This window comes from Pinus tabuliformis, chromosome 2_1 (genome assembly GCF_031772625.1).
Source record: "Pinus tabuliformis cultivar Carrire ecotype Pingquan chromosome 2_1, CPIR1, whole genome shotgun sequence".
NCBI classification, from domain to species: Eukaryota; Viridiplantae; Streptophyta; class Pinopsida; order Pinales; family Pinaceae; genus Pinus; species Pinus tabuliformis.
This window is the reverse complement of record NC_142299.1, coordinates 648,673,067-648,697,968: the sequence shown is the minus strand read 5'-3', so window position 1 is coordinate 648,697,968 and position 24,902 is coordinate 648,673,067. Positions and strand designations below refer to the sequence as shown.

The 24,902-nt window shown below is 39.1% G+C and overlaps 1 protein-coding gene across 2 annotated transcripts in view; it reads right to left on the bottom strand.

Moving 5' to 3' along the window:
- Positions 1-24,902, bottom strand: part of LOC149202254 (uncharacterized) — a 167,737-nt gene that overhangs the window by 61,982 nt on the left and 80,853 nt on the right. For both annotated transcript variants that reach the window (XM_089403141.1, XM_089403142.1), the window contains one exon: positions 4,006-4,116. In XM_089403141.1, the coding sequence (XP_089259267.1) occupies positions 4,006-4,116 (111 nt within the window). The remainder of the gene's footprint in view (positions 1-4,005; positions 4,117-24,902) is intronic.

Below are 24,902 nucleotides of genomic sequence, written 5' to 3'. Positions count from 1 at the left end.
CATTGGGCATTCTCTCTCTCACACGTGTGGAACAAGAAGGACAAATTTTTGGGCTGAGTTGCAAGGCCGAAAATTTCAGGAAACAAACCAAGTTTGAACAACGTTGACCAAGGGTTATTTGACCAACTTTGACTGTGATTTTTGGAGGATTGTTTCTATACTTTTAGGCCGCATTTATGGGCATAGAAATCAAGGTAATCTGGGCAGTTTGACCAGTGCTGACTTCAGGTTTGTTGCAATTTTGACCGCAGAAAAATTACAACAATTTTCTCTCTCCTTTGACCGAATTTGATTGGACTGTTTTGGGCTGATTTTGACCAACAAGGAAGGTTGAGTTTGACTGTGGTGGATCGAGCTCAAGGCGGAAATTGTCAGTTGCATTGACAATCTTTGACTTTCTTGTTAGGGCTGATTTGACTGCAGTTGACTGCAGATTTTGACAGGGTTGTTTTGACTTTGAATTTGGCAAGTCAATTTGACTTTTGTACTCTCTCTCTCTGTTGAATATTTTGATATAATAATAAGAAGAATTGATCAAAGGGTTTTCCCCACATTGGGGTTTTTCCCTGGCATTCGCCAAATCTGGTTTTTCCCACATTTTGTTTCATGTTCTATCTACTTTTACTGTCAATGTGATTAATGGTTAATGTGATTGCTATTGGAAATTGTCATTGGGCTGCTAAAGGAACATTGAAGTAATTGTGCTAAGCATAGAACATACAAATGTTATCTAAATTTAACATGGTATCAGAGCACAGGTGAAGACAAAGCCCAAGCAAGAGAGAGAAAAGCAATCATTAATAAAAATCTGTTGGTCAAGACTATTGGTCTAGCTTCAATGGCTTCTACATCTTACTTCAAATCCAAAGATAAGCTCAAGGAAAAACCTGACTATCATGCATGGAAGATGACTTTGGACTTGACTTTAGAAGAGCATGATACCATAAACTATGTGAAGGGAAGAGTGGTGGAGCCTCCTTCAAATGCACCTGTTGCTGCAAAGACAAAATACAAGAAAGGTGAGGTCAAAGCTAAAAGAATTATTATAGACTCCATTCAAAAGCATTTGGTTGCTTATATTTCTGATTTAGGAACATCTAAGGAGATGTATGATAATCTGGTTGGGATGTTCAAAGTGAACAATGCAAATCAAATCCTCTTTCTCAAGAACAAGTTGAAGGACATCAAGATGGATAAAGGGGAATCTATCCAATCTTACTTCATGAGGATTACAGAAATCAAGAATGACCTTTTATCTATTGGAGAAGTTGTTGCTGACAGGGAGCTCACTCTCATTGCTCTCAGAGGTCTTACAAGAGCATGGGATGTGTTTAACACCACCATTCACAACAATGACAGGATTCCTAGTTTCGATGAATTACTGGCTAGATGCACTCAAGAAGAGACGAGGGTGATGGAGAAAGACAAGCCTTCAAATGGAAATGATCCCACTTCCTTCTCTATGTTAGATAATCAAAAAGGCATAAATATTTTCTTTATATAGATAATTATTTGTGACTTTCTTATCTTTATATTCTTCTTTTTATCTTTTAGTTCATCAAGAAATTACCAAAACCAATAGCACAAAGATCACAGATACCAGATATATGTAGATAGCCAAGGAAAAACCCCTATCTAGGGGAAAACCCAGTCAACAACTCTTCCTTAATAACTTCTTGAGATAATCCAAGACTCTTGACCTAGACACAGACTTCCTCCACACCAAGTCAAGCCTTTCTTCCTTCTTGCAAATGATGACCCTTCAGCAACAACATCGACCTAGTAGCAACAACTTTGACCCAACAACTAGCATCAGCAACAACAACTTCGACTTGACAAGAGACTTTGATCTCCTTGAGGAATCCACACGAGAGAGAGAGAGAGAACAAAATTTTGATCTTGACCTTTTCTTCCTTCTTCTCCAACTTCACACCCCTTTTCGCCTCCTTTTCCAACTTCGCACTTTTTCCAGCTCTTTCTTCTAGGATATCGAACTTGAGTGAGAGAGTGTGTTCCAAATGAATTCGAACTGCTTCAATATATAGGATTATGGTGAGGTCGAATTAGCCAATTTGAGGCCAACTTGGTGTGGAGGTGACAAATACCTTATTTGACTCAATAATAAACATTTTTACATGATTCAAAAGCCCAAAAAGGGTCTCTTTAAATGGAAAATGACTCTAATGACTTAGAATAAATCCTAGAATTCCTCAATGGGGACTTTGACCTAAAACATGATGACCCAAGCATGAAACCCATGCTTTAATAAGTCATAATAATAATAATAATAATAATATTTTTTTCATTCTTTTGATAAATACATTTTATGAAGACCGAACCTAGTTACATTCTTCAACACTCCCTCTTAACTAGGGAGGTATTCATAACAACAAGTACAAGGAAGATCTCAAAACATATGAACTATGAAGAGTTTAGGCATCGCAATGCCATGGACTAGATTCCTGACCAGGGCAATCTATCCAAGGTCCTCCAACAGTTTAGGCACTCATGGTGCCACAGACTAGATTCCTAACTAGGGAAATCTATCCAGGTGGGACTAAGATGGACTAAAGCTTTCAGCCTCTCTAGGTACCATCAGGCTTACTTGCTAACCATCAACCCAGGGATCCAAGTGCGTATCCGAGGTCAGAGCTCTATGACCAACGCCACCCTCCCTACTTTGGGAACTGGACATCAACACATAGGCCAGTCAGATGTCCTCCTAAGCATTTTGTGTTATACACAATGCCTCAACACATCAAATCTCTCCTAATCAAACAGATCAGTAACATCAAGTATGCTTCCAAAACTCCGAGAGATTTACCTGAACAATCACAACCCCAATTAGTAACAAACTTTCAAATACATAAGTAAACACAAACCTTCGAGGTCTTCATACATTTGATGTTGCCTTGATTGTCTCAATTTATCACAGTAGGAATTAGAGACTTTCCAGATGAATCTTGACAGAAGATTTTTTAACCATACATCTTTTTTTCCTACTTCACATGCAGCAACATATTCTACAACCAGATCCTGCTTTTCTTCTTTCAGCAGTACCTCAAAGTACATTCTTCAATTTCTTCTTTCAAGGTATGACCATAATATGCCCTCCCTCTCAACTTGGGAAGATTTCTTCTATCTAGGCTCCCTCTTAAGTTGGGGAGATCAACTTTTGTCTATAACATTGGAGAATCTTTCATGACTACCATCCTTCTTATCAGAGTCATCATGACCATCATCATTCATATAACTTTCTTCGTCATGCTTATCAACTTTACTTACAAACATCTTCATTATCTTGAAGATTATGCACAACTTAGATAGCAAGTACAACCAAATCCATAGAAGCATGAAGTTAACCATATCAAAATTATATAATAATGGAAGCATTAGACTTAAGACACTGAATACCTAACTTTAGTTAGGTTCATAATCAACAAGAGACACATACTTCAACTTCTTGCCCGGGTTTTGCTACAAACCCTAAATCATATGAGAAGATATCAATCTCATTATATCTAGGGCTGCAATATTTCTTTCAACGATATGACAAATTCTTTTATAACATATAGCAAACTCTAGAAACAATTCAAACAAGTATAATTCAACAATGCATCTAACAACTTCCTGAATTCATATGTTAGATTTCTACTAGGACTCTGGGCTTAGGAATTTTCACACCCTTTCCTCTAGCATTATGACTCAGTGCATTGTGTAGCCATTCTTGAAAGAATTGAAGATGAATAACAGTTAACTGACCATTAAAAGTCCCATTTAGACATTAGTGACAAAGTAAGTTTTTTTAACTAATCTGGCAAAGAACAGTAACATAACTTTCAGTGCCTGGTAAGCACTCAAGCGTGGTATGAAATAATCACGAGGACCTCATATCTGATCTAAGAAATATCGCTAATTTCCAAGAGAAGAATGCATAAAAGAGGCCACATCATCCTGAATATTGGCATGCTCTGCATGTGCAGTAATTTTATGAAGAAATAGTACCTTTTTCTTGGTTACTTTGTCAATAAACGGAGAAATCATCTTCCACGCTGTCTGGAATAGGTATGGTACATGAATCATAAATGCCTTTGCAAGGCGCTCTGGATAACAATCCTGTCACATTAGAGATGTCTTATCATCTTAAAGTCATAATAAAGTTCAGCATTTTCAGAATTGTTGCATAGTGACATGAAAGATATCCCACAAGCAATGCAAAAAACATCCTTACAGTTATACACAAGGGTCTAAGAATTCAAAACTTGTTTCTCTATAGTTTATTCTGTGACATGGTTTCCATCAAGAAAATTGTTCTTTTGTGTTAAGATTCTTTCAAGACCTGCTGTTTATTAAAATATCGTCATACCAAAAAACACTTATTACAGCCCTTTGCAGAAACCATGAAAGGACAACGGTCCAAAACTGACCAACTCAATGAAGCATTCGGTCCTTTTAGTATTATCTTTTTGTTTCAAAGAGCCTATTAAGTTATTTTAAACGATCCATGTCACTTACATTGACAAAGGGCCTTCAGTATCAAACCCATGCTATTATCTCGAGTAATATGCAAGGCAAATGGGCATTGTCGTCTAAAATTGAATAGTTGGAGGATAGACAACTCAACTGACACATGGTACGACAGATACATTTTCTATCAAAGATGCAACTTAAAAATCTGGCAATCAGCTGGAGGAAAGTAAATTCGTAGTTCATACTTGTGATTGTATTGTAAAGTATTGCCTGAGTAAAAAATATCCATGATCTGAATCACAAATGAATGAGTAGATCAGAAGAAGTGGGTACTTTGTAAAGTAAATTTGCAGTTGGTACTTCTGATTGTAATGTTAAGTATGGCCCGACACAAAAAAAATCCATGATGTGAAGCATAAATGGATGAGTAAATTAGGAGCGGGTACTTCAGAAGTTTGGAGGCCACCATCAGCTTTATCCATGTAAGCATTTTCAGTTATATCAACTTAATTTACCCACTATAAGATATTGCTCCTATCTGCCATGATGTCACAGTTATTAGGCACACAAGTTGTATACCATTCACTCTCCAAGAGAGAAACAAAAAAAGAACAGGAATGCCATATGTCTAGAGAAAGGAGGAAAGACTAATGTTCATTCTTCTGAAACTAAGGTTTAGCATTTAAGTAGTCATAGTCGCAACCACTTCTGACTTAAAAGAAAAAAATTATGTAACATGTAGTACACCAAGTGAAAACAGTAACTAGGAGATAGGCCACCATTTATTTGGCCAAAATTCAAGCGTCACCCAGATTCTTATTACTACATCAATTCCTTTAATAATTATATGCCTTTCATTGATTTCCTTTCTTATTACTTCCTAGTCAATGTATATTATTTCATAATAATGGTGAGGCTATTTCAAACTTTTGCATTTTTTTCAAAAATATGATTTTTTTTTACAATATACATCTTATATTAAACAGAATATTAACAAAGAGCAGAGATATTTACAAGGAAGAGTTTGTACAAGGAGCATAAAATATCAGAAACTATTCCTCAGCACTACTAGGACTGCAATCATGTCCAGACTCCAAACGAACACAAGCATCTATTCTTGTGGCATCTCTAACTAGGAGAAAACCCTTTTCCCAGAGCTGAATACATACTTTGTGCCAAATCCTACAAAATAAAGAAGCAAAGCTGACTGCACTATCAAACATGCACTTCATCTAAACTGCCAGCTGGAAAGCAAATCAGCAATTCTTGGACAATTCCAGAGACCTATAAAAGCTCAAAGAACTAGCTTCTTACACTCACCCAACATTGCAAGCTTCCAATGAATAATCCCTTGAAAGATGGAAGGCACTTGCACTTGAACCTCTGGCTATCTAGCTCTTCCACAAAATGTTCTTAACAGACTCTATTTTATCATGCATTAGACACCGATCATCAATGAAACAACATTTCACCAACCAAGATTTGGTTGGTAGTCTCCAATAAATGACCAACCAAGCAAAAACTCATAATTTATAGGGTAAGTAAAGAGTACCACAAACTATGGAGCTCTTGTATCCATATGTCCTCTAAATTTGAGGAAGACCACCTAGCATTCAAAACTCAAGCCAATGAAAGTTTTTGATGCAGCAAGGAATACAATTTATTTGTATCATAGCTTCGGATTGGTTTACCAAAGAACCAACACCAATCTCTCCAAATAGGGCCTTGCATTTGAATGTTCATCTTCAACAAATCTTCTATAGGGAGCAACCTTTGAATCTCCCTAAAGGCACTCTATTTGAAGCAAGAAGAACCTTCTAATGAGCTAACACCCTCTAGTCTAACCATGATTTAACATCTTCATCCCACTAATCATTCCAGTGTGTTACCTTTCATTTTGCATGAGCCTGTACTAGTGATTTTTTTCATCACCCTTGTGATTTTCATCACAAAGAGCTTTGGATGGTTAGGGCATTCACTTGGGTCCATGAACTGTTGATGACATGGATGATGATGTGCTAGAGATTTTGATGATGTATTGCTTGGTATACTTGTCTATCATAGAGAGATAGCATTGCACTTGATCATGTAATTTTGTAGTCTTCATTCTTCACTAGATGATTGGACATAAGGATGTATGGATCCCTTGGTGGAATGCCCTATTAATTTTGGGCTAATTGGACATTGCACTGGCTTGATCATTTGGTTGGTTTCGTCATGGAATAGAGTGTTTGGCATACACTTTCTTACACATGGTTTGTTGTTTGGATGGATAAACATGGGCATGGTTAGGGCTCCTTTTCTCCAACCCTCTAACTCTTATAGATGATATTCAAATTTGTATGGATTACTCATAGCATGGAACATGGTATTACCTTCCTGGGCCCACATTTGGAGGCATATGCACATTCACCATCACTTCACACTTATTTTGATGAGCTCATCCTTCTCCTTGATGAGTTGGTTGGGTTCTTGGTGACTTGGCAATTGATTCATCCCATATTTGACTCGCTCTTCCTTGGATCTACCACTCTACACATCTCCTCATTTATCATTGATCTACATGTACCATCCTGGAGGATTACATGCACAAAATATTGAAGACATGTTGTTGTAATCTAGGGAAAAGTATGAATGGTTACCAGTAGTAAGGACATCACACATTCACATAGCAAAGCACATAAGTAAAGAGAAAGAGAAGAGACGTAAATAGTGGAGAACTAGCGGAAGCACACTTTGGTAATTTTCCATTCTTCTATGCTATTACAATCACTTTAGCCCAATATTTTCTTCAATTAGCAATCAGATTTAATCTTCCAATGATAAATAGCAATTGTAGATAGAACAGTAAATGCAATGTACAGTAGAAGACAATCAAGAGCAATAACAAGAGACACCAAATTTGGTCAAATACCAAGGAAAAACCCAGGGGGGGGAATCCTTTCAAATTCTTCTTCTTATTAGATTGTCATAAAATGTTCAACAAAGAGATTACAATGATCCAATTCATCAACCAAGAGTCAAAGGCCAACATCTTTGACTTTCCAATAAACCAATATCTAAAATCCAAGAGATGAGCCCAAAAATCAAAACTCATCAAACTGTCAAATCTGGTCAAAGTCAATAACAATCAACAGCAGTTAAAGATTCCCTAACCAGTCCACAATTCAATGGTCAAACAGCCTCCAAATTAGCTCGGTCAAAGGCCAAAATATTCAGCCTCCTTCACTGGTCAAAATAAACTCAAAACAGCCCCAAAACTGCTCGGCCAAAAGAGAGAGAAACTGCAGTCCAACTTGCAGTCAACAAAAGTCAAACTGCTCAGAAAACCTTGATCTTTGTGCCAAAGAATGCAGCCTCCAAAAATAGATCCAAAACTGAAGTCAAACCAAGTTAAAGTATGCCCAAACACCAAAAAGTCAACATTGGTCAAACTACAGTCAAAGACAAATTTCGGCCCTCCTGAATTTCTCTCTCTCCTACTCGCATGAGTGAAAGAAGACCTGCAATTCTAGACTTGTACCAACCTCCAAGAGAAGAAGAAGATGTGTGTGATTTGATGTCCAAATGAGGTTGACTTGTCCTGTATTTATATGCTTCCTTGGAAACCCAATTTGTCCTTTAGGCTGACCTGAAATTTTGCACACGTGGGATTTCATAATAGAAATATATTTTTCCCTGACCAAATTAAATTTTTCCAAGGGAAAAGAGGGTCTTTCCCAGATGAGGAAGGCTATCCAAAGGAGGGAATTTGTCCCTGAGTTGCCAAATTAACACACTTTGTATTATATCTCTTAAAAGCCAATCAGAATCGATACATTGATGCATTCACATATATTTATACCATGTCGAGACAGTTACAGCAGTTTAACTGTCGACCATATTTAACTTAATCCAACTTAGTCATCGACTTAACAAGCTTGTTAACCGACTTACATTTGCTTGTTCTGACTCGACTAGGCTTGCACTTGAGAAGGTTGCTTGTACTTATGCCTATGCATTTGATGGTCCACTCTTGAATAAGTGTTGGTTACTTCACTTATTAATGGAGTGCTCTCCCTTCGGAGGCTGCATGGCATATTCTCCCATGCTTATTGATTGGACGACTCACGTTGGGAGGAATATTTTACACACATGTGGAGGTTTTGTTGATTTGTGTAGCTTGGGAGGAACTCCCACAACCCTTGGGGTACAGGGTTTGTTAGGAGTTGACCCACAACAGTGGTTTGTGGGTGGTGTACCCAAGTGATGGATTTTGTACCCAAAGTTGGGGGCACAAGACCAAGAGGAGACAATGATATTTTATTCATTGGATGCATGAGGGCCACCCTTGAAGGGTCAAGGGGCACCTAGGGCTTTGATGGAATGGCGAAAGATGAATGAGATGGAATTTATTTCTAATGATAGTGGGGTTTTTGTGGTTTGGTTCAAGTCGTCTTGATCGATGGGACATGACCCTTGGGGTTTAATATGCTCCCCTAAGATCACTATAAGTAGAAGTGAAATCAAGCTCATTCTCACACATCCAAAATTGTAGACTTCACAAGAAGACCGCAGACTTCAAAGGAATCAAGTTAGCAAGAAGAGAAGGATGTGTTTTGGTTCTTGTCTTAAGTTCTGGCTAGGCAAGTTTGGAAGGTTTGTTCGTGGGATATTTTGGGCATAGTTTCGTTTGTTTTCTATGATGAATTATGTGACCAGGCCGAGGTGAGAATAGGTTGCAAGGAGAGGTTCGAGATCCCTGTTCAGGATAGAAGACTAGGTCAAGTGAGGGTTGAGTCCCCTCAAGCAGCAACGCTGAAGTTTTAAGGTCTGAAAGGGAGGATATCACAGTGAATACTTGACTGAGGTGGGCGCAGGTCCGAGGTGGCCATAGAGGAGTGGCATCTAGCTGAGAATCTCAGTCAAGATGGTGACCAAGACCGAGGATCTTTAGGAGCTATGTTGTGTTTCTAAAGAGGTATGATTGTGATCTTATGTTTCATGAATTGTTGGTGTGGAAAGGGTTGTCAACAAGGATGTTGAAAAATAGTGTTTAGTCACCCTAGAGACTGTGTATTCATGTGATAAAGTTACTATTGTATGGGATACCAAGTTTGCCCTAGTTGATGTGATTTTGTGTGACAAGTCACAGTCAAGTGGGTTGTTCTAGTAAGCCTTAAAGAACAATGGTTTGGTGTGCCAAAACAATGTTGTGAGGGTTGTCTAAAGTGTGCCCTAAGTACAGTGTTTGGTGTGTGTGAAATAATTGTTGTGTGGGTTGTCCAAGAAGCCCTAAGTACAGTGATAAAGGAGCAGACTTGTCAATGTTGGAGGGAAGCCTTAGAAGACCTTATGTGCAATGACTTTTGGTGTGGCGAAGCATTGCTAGAAGGCAATTGTTAAAGACCCTATGATCAGAAGCCTCTGGAGTAGCAAAGGACTGCTAGAGGGTAGCCTATGTTCAATCTTCTTGGAGCAGCCAAGTGTTCAAGGTACACGGACCAAAAGGGTTGAGTTGAGCACTCCTTCAGTAATTAAGTCAAGTGTGTCTTGTTCGAGGGTAGATTGGTGATCATACGTTGTTGATCTCAAGCCCTAGTTATTCTTGTATCAGGGCTAATTGTAAGGGCCATGATCCCTAGTATGGAAGCCCTATGTTTGTTGCATTAAAGTTTGTAATATAACAATTTTTGGGTTGAAAAATTGTCTTGTGTACTACATTGATTCACTGTTATACATTTTTCGTTGTGCAAATTGCTTGTGTTGTGGCATTTTAATGTGTTTGTAATCGTGTTCTAGACATAGACCCAATTTTGAAGTGTCGAGGAAAAATCAACAGGTTTACTCTCTTCTTACATGGTGATGATTGAGTATTATGGACACTCCTAAAAATGTATGACTTGTACCATGTGTTACCTCCTAGGTTCTCACTTGGTATAAAATTCCCAAAGAACAAGTTGTGAGACCCCAAGGGCAACTTAGACAAGCTACCCATTATCACCTTAGTAGCCTTGCCTTTTTCTCTTTTGACTACATGAACTCTAGCCTAGGGGGAATCCCTATGGTTAACTACGATCGAGACATTATAGATAAAGTGGGAACAAAGGAGTTTAGAAAACAAAACTAATATTTGGAAAAAAATTATATTTTTATATTTCTGGTGGAGGTTGAAAGAGAAGACCAATGCCTTATTTTATATGGGCTATGGAATCAAGCATGCAACTTTAGAAGGAAATTTTGTGAAAGATTTAGGAGCTAGTTGGGCTGTAAAAATATGATCCAAAAAGGTCCTAAATTTAGTGAGCAATTATGACAAATTAGAGGAAAAAGAGGGTCTTCCTATGAGCTCCACTTCCAAACTAATTCAAGTGTGAATTTGCCTAAAAGATCCAAACTATGCATTCACTCTCAAGGTGTCTATGTCCTTGAGTTTTTCACTTTAGAACAAATGAACAAAGAAGCCAAGGGATACATAACCCCTTCCAATGTAGCAAGGCTACTCTTATGTGGCTTCTTGAGTCAACTTTGACCATCCAACATCTGCAATAAAGGCACCAATATACACCAAGAACATTGACCATGAATTTAACAAGTTTTACAATGTACATCCTATTCCCTATGAGCATAGAAAAAGATAAAACAATTTTATTCCAAAGCTTGGGAGCATTTTCAACTCACACTTTATAAACGGAGAGAACAAACCCTTATATAGGTTTCAACTCTATCTCCTTTTACAATAAACAAGTATTTGTTTTCCTAGATCCCTTAGTCCTCCAAGGAATAAAAATAAACTAATCATCACAACAACCTCCTTACTAAAAGTGGCCATGAGTTGTTGAGATCCACATTTTCCTCCAAGAAGATACAATAAGTTATCCAAGAAAAACAATTCAATAAAGCTCCCAAGTAACTAACTCCAACAGACAATTCAAACAAAAGTAAAATAATGGAGTTAATTAGCAAACATTTCCAAGAATAGAGCTAGAGAGTAGGGCACCTCCTTTAGATGAGGGACTGATTGTGCCAAGAGGCGCTCTATAGCCCAATATGGGGAGATAATGTAGTGGTGTGTTAGATGAAATGTTGTACTAAAGCGTTACATCAAAAAATAATAATAACAAAGCATAATGTCGGCTCAATTTAAAAAGTAATAGAAAGTAAAAAATAATAAATATAATAAGTTGATTCAATTCAATTTTTTACATTGTAATTTTCTTTTTATTGATAAAATTATAAACAACTTTTTCAGTAAAAAATTGATAATATGCATATCACATTAAAAGAAATTTAAATAATGATGATTCATATTCGTAACCGTGATATTTCATAACTTCACCCCGCTATGAGTGGAAGAACATGAAGATCTAGCTTGCATTAAGGAACAACTTTGCAACAAACCATATCTTGCACCTCTAGTCATTCCAGCCATCCTAGGCACCATTGATATTTCCACATCCTCTTGATGGTTTCAGTTAAATTATGGCTTTTCTACTTCACATGGACTTTACCAATATTGTGGCATAATGTCTTGCATAATGAAGCCTTGGTCAGTAAACCTTTTTGTATGTATCTAGTTAATATATGGAAATTTGGGACAAAAGACATTAACTTTTTTTGTTGGTCTAGTTTCCAATCTGGAAGACCATGGCAAAAGGATTTTGATATTATGTAATCTTGTATCAATTTAATAGAAAGAAGTTTATTTACCGAAAAAAAAAATACCTATTAGGTGACTTATATACATACTAGGACTCCTCCCATTGGTGAAAATCCATAAAGAGCAAGGGAGTTTGGATATGGTGATAGTGGGCCATCATCCCATTGTTGTCACTTAGTCTAGTGATAGCCTTCTAGGATACTGTTGATTTGGGGTAGCATCGGATGTGCTCTAGCCATGAAAATTGGTGGAGAGGCTGAAGCAGATGAGATCTCCAAGACCCAAAAATGGTTTGGGTAGATTCTACATGGTTTAGGAGATATTAAAATAATTAATATTTTTAATGGAGTTCCTAAGTCTAAACTTAGGAAAAATAAAATATTAATGGGTATTAATATAAAACTGGGTTAGAAGGTTCTAAAGGACATGGATCAAGCCAAATTTAATCTTAGCCGTTGATTCGAGATTTAATCTCGACCGTTGAAGGACCAACAGGAAAAGTATAAGAGGAGGCTTGAGGATTAGTTGGAGAACACACCAGAGTGATCAGTCATTCGATTTTCTAGAGTGGGGTTTGCTAAGAAAAATCGAATCAGTGATCAGTTTGTAGCGAGGGGCAGTGAGTACTAGACAGAGAGGTAGAGATAGTGCCGAGAGACCAGCATAGAAGCAGAGAGAGGCAGACACAAAGCCAAAGGGAACACGCAGAGCACAACAGAGGCAGTGCAGAGCCAGAAGGGCTTGCGTCATCCACGCAGAGAGAAGCAGGAGTGACGCAGAGGGCCGTAGAGGTTGTGTAGTGCCTCAGAGGGCTGACGCAGGGGGTTTCGGGCTGACGCTGAGCTTCAGAGGTTGTTGGAGAGGGTTTCGTGGGGCAAATTTTCTGAATATCTGCTTCCGAATAGAGAGGTATTATAGCCGGATTATTTTCTCTATCGGGTGAGCCAATTTGGCACCCAGTGGTACTCAAGGATAACTGCATAATAAATAACCCTCAGCATTGCTGCACCGATTTTCCCAAGTTGGGTTTTTTCGGGGATGAGTTGTCCAAAAATAACAGTGTCACTTGTGTGTTTGCTATTTCTTTCAGCTGTTGATTTGTAAATGGTTGAGACTGTATTGTGTTTATTTCGATGTTTATATGTTTAAATAACTTGTTTGTAATTAACAAGTAGGAGAAATAAACTAGAAGAATACAGATAAAATTTCTAATGATTAGACTTAGAAATTTCAACATGGTATCAGAGGCAGGTTGCAGATCACAAGAGAGCTGAAGGCATCAGCTGAAGCAGAGCATTTGCAGCAGAGACATCTGTCTCGAGTGACAGAAGTTGTTCCTTGCATAAAGAGACAAAATAAGGGTTGATGCAGAGGGACGGAGTCATCAGTTCGGGCCAGAGAGAGGCCAGCGCAAACGCTTAGGAGGGCAAAAAAGGCTCACGCAAAGCCACGCAGAGACCAAGAGGTTTGACGCAGTTGGCAAGGAAAGCATTTCAGCCAGTACTAGGATTGCGCAGAGCCTAGAGGCTCAGTCCTTCAGTTGTTGGGGCATAAGAAGCTATGGGCAGATTGCGAGGAGTGAAGCTACTGGGGTGTTGTTGCTGCCGAGTCAAAACAGTGCCTAACGGTCAAAACCAAGGTAGAGGGAGTCGCTACTGAGGCAAATTTCCACCCAAGGAATCTGGATCAGTGTTGCAGGTGTATAGGAGATCGGAGAGGTGTGATTCAACGGTTGGCAGGAGGATTTCCAGGAGGGAAATTGAGACTCAGAGGGAGTCGAAGAGAGAACTTCCAAAGGGAGGCAGAGACTTGGAGGAGTCGACAAGAAGAGCAGAGAGATGGCCATGAATGGGCTGAGGGATCAAGACAAGTTGGACAGGGCATCCAACTTTGTGGTCTGGAAGGCCAGGATCTTGTCCATTCTAGATAGGCATCGCATCAAGGCCTTCGCCTTGAGAACAATGGCTATCCCAGTTGACCCAACTAATAATGAAAAGTACGAGGAGGCAATGGCCAAGGCGAAATGCATCATCCTTAATGGGGTCAAGGATCATGTGGTTCAACATATTTCCGAGAAGGAGACGACAAAGGAAATGTGGGACGCCTTGAAGAAATTGTACCAACATACTTCCGTGCAGAGGAAGATGTTATTTGAGAATCAGCTGCGGTCATACCAGATGCAGAAGGGGGAGCAAATAGATCACTTCCTTAGTATATTGAAGGAGATCTGGGACCAACTAACTTCCATAGGGCCACGCCGGGTCAGGAGTTGGTGGTGAGGACTACCCTTATCACAGTCTCCGAGGATTGGGAGACATTTGTCCAAAGCATTCTAGGCAGGGAAAATCTTCCAGATCGGGAAGAATTGTGGGCATCTCTTCGCCAAGAAGAGATCAAACGGCTATCCAAGACGGGAAGTAGCAGAAAAGGAGTCTAGATCAAAAAGAAAGAGGAAGAGGATGTAGCTTTGGCATCTATAAAGAAGCAGGAGAAGAGGAAGAAAAAGGACCTCTCCAAGGTCAAGTGCTTCAACTATGGGGAAGTGGGGCATTATGCGAACCAGTGTCCGAGGAAGAAGAACAAGGGAGAAGCATCTGACTCCAAGGCAGCGCCAGCGAAGGCGGAAAAGCAGGTAGAGGAGGATGACGATTGTGCCATGAGTGCTCATGTACCTCTAGAAGAGGTGGGGAGACATCAAGTTGTAGTCCAGAAGACTACAGGCCGTGAGGGGCAGGATCCTTGAGGTACCCAAACTCTTGGATCAGATCCTTGCTACAAGAGCCCCGAAGTGAGAAGTAGCAAGACTGGTGGATGTCGGTAGAAACGGATGTGGATGAAGCGGCAGAGAGTGCTACAGTGCAATAGTCTCGGGTAGCGCATGGCTAGCAGGCAGTAGCAGTGCGAGAGGCACAAAGGAGGTTGCAATAGTGCAAGATGACACAGAGAGGTTTGCAGTGGTGCGAGAGGCAGGGAGTTGTTGCAGCAACGCAAAGGTAGTAGAGGGAGCACGAGATAGTGGCAAAGAGAGCTTCAGCATCGGGAGTGTTTCTAGCCTGACAGGGATGTCAGTACTTGGGTGGATCAGTTACTTACTTCTCAGTAGCTGAGTTGCTAAGAACCAATGTGGAAAAAGTCGAAGTCGGGATTCATTCGGCAAGGGTCCAAAAGTTGAAAAACTCATCAAAGTCAGGAGTTTTTTGAAAAAGTCGGCAAATTAAAAAAACACAAAATTATTCATTTTTTTTTTAACATCTAGAGTATCCACAACATCAAATAAATGCATTTCCACATAAACATGTAAAGAAAGCTAACATATAATATGTATATGAAATCTAGTGCTACATCACATATCAAAATAGTGAATCAACTCCTGAATTTTGAGTCCTGTCTGAGTCTCAACTCTCAAGAGTCAAAATATCAACAAAAAATATAATAAATGTATATCATGAGTCATCTAAAAGTCATCAAGTAATCAGTCACTGAGATCCTCTTCCCCTTTTAATTTTTGTTTCCGCTAATTGTATTAAGAAATAAGTCATGCATTTATTCAGTAGATTGTAATCTGCTTGGGTAATAAGGTGTCAGGTGGTAGGTTCAATGAAAATTAACAGTGAGTATCATAGTAGATGTGAAAATTAACGCTTGGTGACTCCAAGCTGCTTATTTTCTAAGAAAACAGTAGATGTCAGATTACTAACCTAGCCTTGGAATCTATTATTCAAAAACTCTTTTAGGTAAAATCCACTTCTGATACATAACCCTTCCCCACATTTACAGGGAGTTCACCACTAAAGAAGATTCCCTTTCAAAATGTGCTCTCATTGCAGGAAGAATCTTTGTTGTCACAAGATTTCACAGGTACTTTGTTCCTGTCTGAAAAATGGGTTCTTTTTTGAGGCACTGGTTTTGTTTTTTTTTGACAGGTTGTTGCTGTTTGATCTTCATGACCTCCTCTTTGTTGTTTCTTTTGGAAGCATTCAACGACTGTAACAATGTTTTTGATGGTGTGGGGTTCTTTCTATGGAAGACTATTGTATGCCTGTCCTTTTGGTACTTTTGTAATCTTTTGAAGGGGCAATGGCTGTTAGAGTCTGGATCACTGAAAGCCTGGAGGCTTAGCCAATGTATACTTTGCTTTCTAACTAGAAATATGGAGTATAAATATTTGTTTTTCCTTGGAAAACAAAAACATATCTTAACCTCAAAACTAACAGATTACAAATGAGACTGCTATGCTTGCAAGAAGTATGACAAACAATACAATGCAATAACTTGAAAATGCATGGATGGAAGCTTCAATTTACAATTTTTTCACCTTTGCGGCCTCTTTATCCGCGGCTTGGGAAGGGAGGCAGAATTTTTGGGTCGACTCTCGATTAAATCGGGAGTATAAGGAAAAAATCGTGATTTTTTCCCTTGTGAAAAAGTTGCCAAAAAGTCGAGGGATTAAATCATTTAGTTCAAAAAATTGCGTTTTTAGGATTAAATCGCAATTTTTCGTAGACTTTTTCCACACTGCTAAGAACACACTAGAGTGATCAGCCATTTGATTTTCTAGAGCGTGGTTTGCTAAGAAAAGTCGAATCGGTGACCAGTTTGCAGCGAGGGGTAGTGAGTACTAGACAAAGAGGCAGAGATAGTGCTGAAAGACCAACACAGAAGCAGAGAGAGGCAGACGCAGAGACAGAGGGAACACGCAAAGCCCAGCAAAGACAGCACAAAGCCAGAAGGGCCTGCATCATCCACGCAGAGAGCAGCAGGAGTGACGCAGAGGACCATAGAGGCTGCGTAGTGCCTCAAAGGGCTAACATAGGGGGTTCCGAGCTGACACTAAGGCCATGTGGGCTAATGATGAGCTTCAGAGGTTGCTAGAGAGGGTTTCGTGGGGCAGATTTTCTGAATAGCTGCTTCCGAATAGAGAGGTATTACTCACGGATTATTTTCTTTATCGGGTGAGCCAATTTGGCACTTAGTTGTACTCAAGGATATACTGCATAATAAATAATCCTCGGAATTGTTGCACCGGTTTTCCCAAGTTGGTTTTTTTCCGGGGACGAGTTGTCAAAAAATAACGGTGTCACTTGTGTGTTTGCTATTTCTTTCAGTTGTTGATCTGTAGATGGTTGAGACTATATTGTGTTTGTTTCAATGTTTATATGTTTAAATAACTTGTTTGTAATTAACAAGTAGGAGAAATAAACCAGAAGAATACATATAAAATTCCTAACGTTAGACTTAGAAATTTCAACAGATACCCCTCTCCAAGGCCTACTAGATTTTGCGGTGACATTTTTGGCATCGTTGTTGGGGACGAAGCGTGTGTTTCATCCCTATAATTTGAAGATCTAACTTTATCCCTTTGAAGAGAATATCTCTAATGACAAGATAGACCCTCTTCTAACGACCCCATTAGAAGAATGAAGCCCTTGTTCTTCATTGAACTTCCAAATTCAATGCTTGTAGGGTGAAGTAAGCATCTCTCAAGGCATTTTGAATTCAACCTGGAGACCCCTCATTTTATTGCTATGCAAAACTCGAGGCAATGGCTCCTTGGCATTTGCATGAGATATAACTTGCTTCGGATTTCAAAGATATTCTCGGATACCCAAATCAATTGGATATAAATTCTATGATGAATGTCCCAAAATTTGATGGCAATCCTTCCTAAGTTGTGAATCATGTTACCAAATTTTTTAAGTATTCTTTGGAGATCAACATGGTTCATGAGGACACTCTCATGATATTCTTCATTAATTCCTTTGGGGATGATCAAAAGGATTGTCTTAAATGATGCAAACCAAAGAGCATCCCTTCTATTGGGGTATTCATTGAAGAATTTCTTAAGTATTGGGGACCGGTATGACATATTGAAGTTATCATTCAAAACTTGATTTTTGCTCTTCAAGAAGAAGGCCTCCTTAACCATAATGAAGAAGTTGAAGAAGATCATTGTCATCCAAAGGAAAACACTGCACCTGATCATCTTGATTATTCTATCTATGATGGAGAACAAGGTAGTGATGAGGAAGACTACATTGAGCAAGTGTTCTTCCTTGATCATATAGAAGAGCACTTTGAAAGTGCTCTTGAAGATGGCCCAGAGTATTGTCTACCTGAGGTTTCTCTTCAGCAAAAATTACTAAGCTTGATCGTCGATTACTCCATATTTAAGCTGCAAGAAAGGATTTGATGGTGCATACATGATTCTTGTCCTCCCTCTTCATCCATGACTCCTGTTCATGATGCATGGTTATCTTATTTTCCCACTTCCCACCCTTTTGATTCAACATGCCAATCTTACAAAGGTGATTGTGATGTTTTCTTGTTCTATCTCATTACAACTCATAGGAACAAGAGATGTTATTTTATCTAATGATTTGTTGGTTACATTGGTTAAATGACTATACTTAGGTCATGCAATATATACTAGCTTAGCATAGCAGTGTAGTTACTGTTAATTTGACAACTCAGTGACAAATTTCAACCATGGGATGAGATTCCTCTTTTTGAGAGGACCAATTTTGACTATTGAAGCACTCAATTTGGTCAAGGGAAAGTGTATTTTTGAATTAAAGCCCACATGTGCATATTTGATCAGGTTGGCCCTAAAGCAAATTGGACACTCTTGGAAGCCTATAAATACAAGTGACCTCAACCTCATTTGGATATGATCATGAAGGATTCTTCTATTCTTTTATTTGGTTTTGGCTCGCACAGGTCTAAGGAAGTTCGCGGAAATTGGCTCACACAAGTCCGAAATTGCGGGATCCGAAGCTCGCACACATGTCTAAGGTTTTGGGTCACAACAGCAGGCTTGTCACAGGAAGATTTCGGCTATAACCATATGCTTGTAGGCCTATGCAGTGCAGTTGAAGGGTTTCAGCCGCACACGTGACACTCTCTCCGTGCAGTTGAGACCCAGGGTTTGAATTTTCAATTGACCGAAGATTTCGCCAATTGACCGTAGTCAGTGACAGTTGATCACAAGCTTATGAAATAGGGTTTTTTTGGATTATTAGCATTGTTGGGTTCATCTCATGGATATTGTTTAGTTGATTTTGTTGGATAGGTTTATGGTAGAAGATATGGATCATTGTACTCTCTTTTGCTAAATCATTAAATGACAATCTAATAATAAGAAGAATTTGAAAGGGTTTTTCTCTGGTCTCCGACCAATCCTGGTGTCTCTATGTGTGAATGTTTTTCTTCTATTGTTCCTTTATGTTTCGTTGCATTGATGTTGATGTTGTTCTCAGGGTTGCGGGGGAGAGGCTCCCCTCCTTCAAATCGCTCCTGGAGCATGCTCTGAGTAGGAGCGAATTGTGAGGAACCCAAGAGCATGCTCCTGCCAAAAAAAAATCGCTCCCTAGTTTTTTCAAAAAAAATTGTCATAAAGATGTCCCAAACACAGTTTCTAAAGTAAAAGTGACATTCTCATTTATCTTCATTTTCATCCTTTTACTTAAATTTGTAAAATTACCATGAAATGAATCAGGATGTTTGAGAGTGGTTCCAACCTCATTGGATTTCATATGGAGAAAGTAGAATTTTAGATCTCATTCAAAATCTAGCGACTTATTAGTTTTTTTCAAGATTTCAGGATTCGGAGGATTGCAATGTTTTCATTTGATTTTGTCATGTACTAGGGCATGGGACTCGTATTTAATCAAAAGCACCAAGCCCTCTATGTACCTTGATGTTAGTGACATTGGTTTTCGAACTCCTCTATCATGACCCTACTAAAAATGTACCCATCACTCAAACAAAATCTTGACTTCACATGCTATATTTTTTCTATCTTATGTTAATTTCTTAGAGGGTGATATTAATGACAAAGATCCCAAGATAGGCAATGATTTTGATGATATGTAGCTATTTGTTGTAGCATGATTTTTTTGGATGCTAGAGGCCATCTAGAACCTATTTGTTGATGTATTTTCAGTTCAGAGATGGATTGCACTCAATGCTATTTTGGTTATGTGCACCCTTACATGCTATATAAATGAGAACTTGTAACTTGTGGACGTGGTTGATGAAGAATATAACTTCTATATGACTGATGCTATATGGTTTAATCCATGTTTTTATGTTTTTTTATATCTAATTCATCATTCTACATGCTTTTGTTGACATATATGCATCAAATATATAAAAATATATATTATATAAAAAATTTCTCCCTACTTGGGAGCTTTTGAAAATGTCTCTCCCCGCTCCTGCTCCCAAGTAACCTTGGTTGTTCTTTCTATATAATTGCATATGTTGTTGAATAATTTTGTAAAAATGGATAATAATATGATGCCTTGGGTGAATTTAATATGCAAATGAAGAAATGCAATTATCTAAAGAAAAGAACAATATAGCCCTAAGAAAATTTATCAATTGCATTGCATATCATGTGAGCATTCTAATATCATTCATATGACAATTCATGTATATTAGATTGCATTTAGAATAGGTTTTATTTTATCTGCGGATTTACACTTTCATATAAAACATGGGTGATACCCTACGCCTATTGCACATGCTCCCAAACAAGTTTATTGCAATGTGCAAGTTACATATCTACAAGCCTAGGGATTGCAGGAGTTCTCATGAACTCCCCGTTCGAGCATATGGATCATGCGCTCTATGGTGAGCTCATGTCCCAATTGAAGCCAGATATTACCCACCAAACTAGGCGACCCTATAAGAGGAAACATTTCCCCTGTTCTTCACATCCAACCAGCCAGCCATGCAACCCCTGACAACCACAACTAGCTGACGACATGCCATTTTAACTCTACCACCTGCATCATTCAGATGCTTTCTCACCCATATGGCAAGAGCACATAGATGAAGGTGGGCTTCCGATCAAAAGGTAATTTATTCATTTTGCAATTGAGTGCTTATGCTTGTTTGTATTTGGACTTTTGATACGGATTACGGGGTGACCTGGAAGAAGGAGAGGTTTTGACCATGATCTTGTTCCCTCACCTTAAATGGGGGGTTAATCTTCGACCCTAGTCTAGTGGGGCCTCCCCTAATGGACCAATGGGTATAGGAGGGGCACTAATCAGAAACCCTGATTGAGATAGCATAGTTCCATTTACCCTAATTCATACTTACCACTTTCCATCTTACATTACAAGCTCATATTCCACCTCCATTCTTCGGGTTCAACTGACCATTGGTTCTTTGGGATTTGGCACCCATACCTCTGCATACGTGGGTACAGCCCATAACTTTTCACTGGGAGATTAATGCAACTAAAAGAAAAGGAAAAAAAATATTATGGGCACAAAATAAAATAAAAGAATATCAAAATTCAGAGGATGGTTGTGACATACACATTAGCACATGAGCAAAAGCCTAGCATGAGCTCTACCTCACTCATTATGGCCATCACTCAATTCTTGAGCACGTGTTGCTCCATCACATCATAAAAAGGAACCCATGCATGTCCCAACCCTGATGGGAAGTGAGTTGACTCATCATTAAGGGGTCATACAACTGCTACACATCATTCAAAGCAAGCTCTAACCCTTCAAGCTACAAACGATAATACAAGGAAAAATCAAGAAAAAGTAAAAGGCACACAAGAGGGGTGGAAAATCAAAGGTCGAGTTAGTAACTCATGCATCCACAATTTCTCCCTCCTCACATCTATACACTAAGGATGTGGATGCCCATCATGCTAGTCCCTTTGATCATGGCACTTGGCCATGAAGTCTTCTAGGGTTGTCCATTAGCCACTCCTACCTAGGGAAGAAATGCCATTGTGAGTTCAAGGCCCTAAATTTGGAAAGGAAAGTCTTATTTGAAGTATAAAGAAACCATTTACATTCAACCTTGGCTCACTTAGATGCAAAAATGATTATTGTCCCTGATGATTAGTTTCTTTTACTAGACATTATGTTGTGATTGTCAGGTGGTTCAACATCGCATGGCCTGGTCACCTTACCCTTAGGTCCACAGGCCCTAGAGAAGTATATTGGCACCCACAAGTGAAGCGTTGAGAGCCTTGGCTCCAAACAGTGGTAGCACATCACACCTACCCTGGGCACCTCCTGCACCTAGGACGTTTTGCCACTTTGCACTATATTTGATGATTCTTTAGGATGATACACTTGGACCCAGCATGCCCTAGGCTAGCTTAACAACATATGAGGGATGGTAGTTGATTAAGGGACCAAATGAGGATGGTCTCACCTTCTAAGTAAGGGAGGGCTAGCACCTGGAAATCCCTCAACGTTGGAGCAAAAATGGAAATTTTGAGCAAATGGAGACCCAAGAGACCACCTTTGGTGCACTAAACTAGATTTTGGGGTCCACAAAGGGATATTAACAAAGACTTGAGGGCAACCCTTAGAGGATGATTTTTGGAGACTTTTAAACCACACTCGATGCTCAAAAGCCTCAACACATGCCACATGGAGCTCATTTAATGGATGACATCATCCTTTGAAGGCCTCATGACTCACACGTGTGGGATTTCACTTGAGTTTACGTCTAAGCTAGTTTGAATGGCTTGTAACCCAAGGTTCTATTGTGATTTCACTTGTCATTTAGGGGATTTATGTAAAATTAGAACTTGTCCTCCTTATATAAATAGAGGAGAGGACCTTTTCATTTGTCATCATCATCACTTCCTTTTCCTTTATCATCATCATCACTTGGACATTTCGGCCTCTCTTAGGATAATTTTGGCCTCTTGTATCTTGGCAAGATGTGATCTATGGAATGTACTTTGCATGTTGGAGCTATTTTCTTGACTTTGGAGAAGTTATCTTGGATCAATGATGGATTATTCATGCATTTCATCTTGTAAGTAAGCTTTGTTGTTGAATAATTTTTCATTTAATGTCTAATGTATGGAATGTAATGGTTATCTAGGGTTTTTCTATTGTGCCCTAATTTGTTGAAAATCAATTACATAGGATCTAGATAGCCTCATTGTGTGCATTACTCATACATGGAATGTGAATGGTAGTCCCTTTGGGAACTCATGTTGTAGCTCTCCCAAGTGCCTTTGATCCCTCACAAAGGTTATACTTAGGGTTTTGGTTGCTAGAGCATCAAAATATCCTTACTCCTTTGCAAGATCTAGCCAATCTCAAGCATCCATAGACTCCACCAACTGAAGGACTAGGCATTGGCTAAGTCTTATTGGTGATCAAACCACTTTTTGTCCACAAACTTGAAATTTCTCTCTCTCTAATTTGACCCTCTTAAAGCCAAGTGGCCAACTAGGGCTTAGTGCAAATTAACTAGGAAGGGAGATTTTTGGTCTTGGAAAGTCTAGACATCGAGGGTTGTAGTGGTTGCCTCAAAATCATTCCCCTTGTTGGGCATTCATTCCAATTCCATCCTTAATTTCTCTTGCCCTAGTTGTTTTCCCTAAGGTAAACCCTAGTTTGGTTATACCTTCAACTTGGGCGCTTCTTGAGGTTTTCATGTGCCTTAATCTTGTTGGAATTCATTGTAGGGAACCCTTTCTTGACATCTTGACCTTTTCCCATCCCAACTCTCAACCTATCAATCAAACCTTAACTCTTATGCTACCCTAATTTGGCCTTTTCAGGGAAACTGAGTTACCTCCTCTTGGAGCCTGGTGCCTAAAGCGTGTTTTTCCCTTAAAGGCCTCTTTGTCACCTTGAACCTTTAAGCTTAGAATACCTATTTGGTGACTTATATACATATCAGGACTCCTCCCTTTGGTAAAAATCCATAAAGAGCAGTGAGTTTTGGCTATGGCGACAGTGGACCATCACCCCATTGTTGTCACTTAGTCTAGTGATAGCCTGTAGGATACTTGTTAAATTTGGCAACTAGGGCCAAACATCACATTAGACATCTCTTATGAGGCAACTGATATTTTTATTGGATTGCTCTTTCCGAGAGGTGTAGGATTGATCTATAGATCATCCCATTCTGACATGTACAGATGAAGTTATGAATTTATTTTGATTATGGACAAATTGTCAAGGTCGGCCAACCATCAAATTAGCCTCCTCCAACCTTCAACGTTGCATATAAATACAAGGTGCCTCCTCCTCATTTTGGCATCACTCTCATTCATCTCTCTCTCTCATCTTGATTGGGTATAGATTTCTGGGCTTCTCTCTCTCTCCACACATGCGAAGGAATGTCTGATTTTCTAGCAGTTGTGTTGACCAAATTTGGTCGAAATTTCAGGAGGTCGAAATTTCAGGGGACCGAAATTTCAGGAGGTCGAAATTTTAGGCAGTCAAAATTTCAGGAGGCTGACTTTGACCAACGTTGACCCTATTTGACTGCATTTTTGTGAGGGAGACTTCTGTTTGGGCAGGCTGCAATTTTGGGCACAAAAACCGAGGTTGTTTGACCCCAGCGTTGACCAATGTTGATTGCCCTAGTTCTGGTTGCTGTGTTGACTTCTGTTGACCAGGTTTGACTAGTTATTTTCGGACTATTTTGGGCTGCATTATCTTGTTGTTGGAGGCCAAGTTGACCAAGGTTGACCAAGCTGTTTTGGAGGTCTATTTCAGCCCTGTTGACCAGCATTGACTTTCTGGTTAGGGCTTTCTGTTTTTGTTGTTTTGACTGATCAAATTGGGCAAGTGAATATTGTAAATTGTACTCTCTCTCTTTGCTGAACTTTTGAAGAATTATAAGAAGAATTGATCAAGGGTTTCCCCACATTGGGGTTTGTCCCTAGCTGGTGCCATATCTTGTGTCCTCTTATGTTGGCTTGTCTTCTACTATTATTGTTTATGTTCTATCTGCATTTTACTATCATGATGATGTGATTGCTGAACTGGATATTGATATT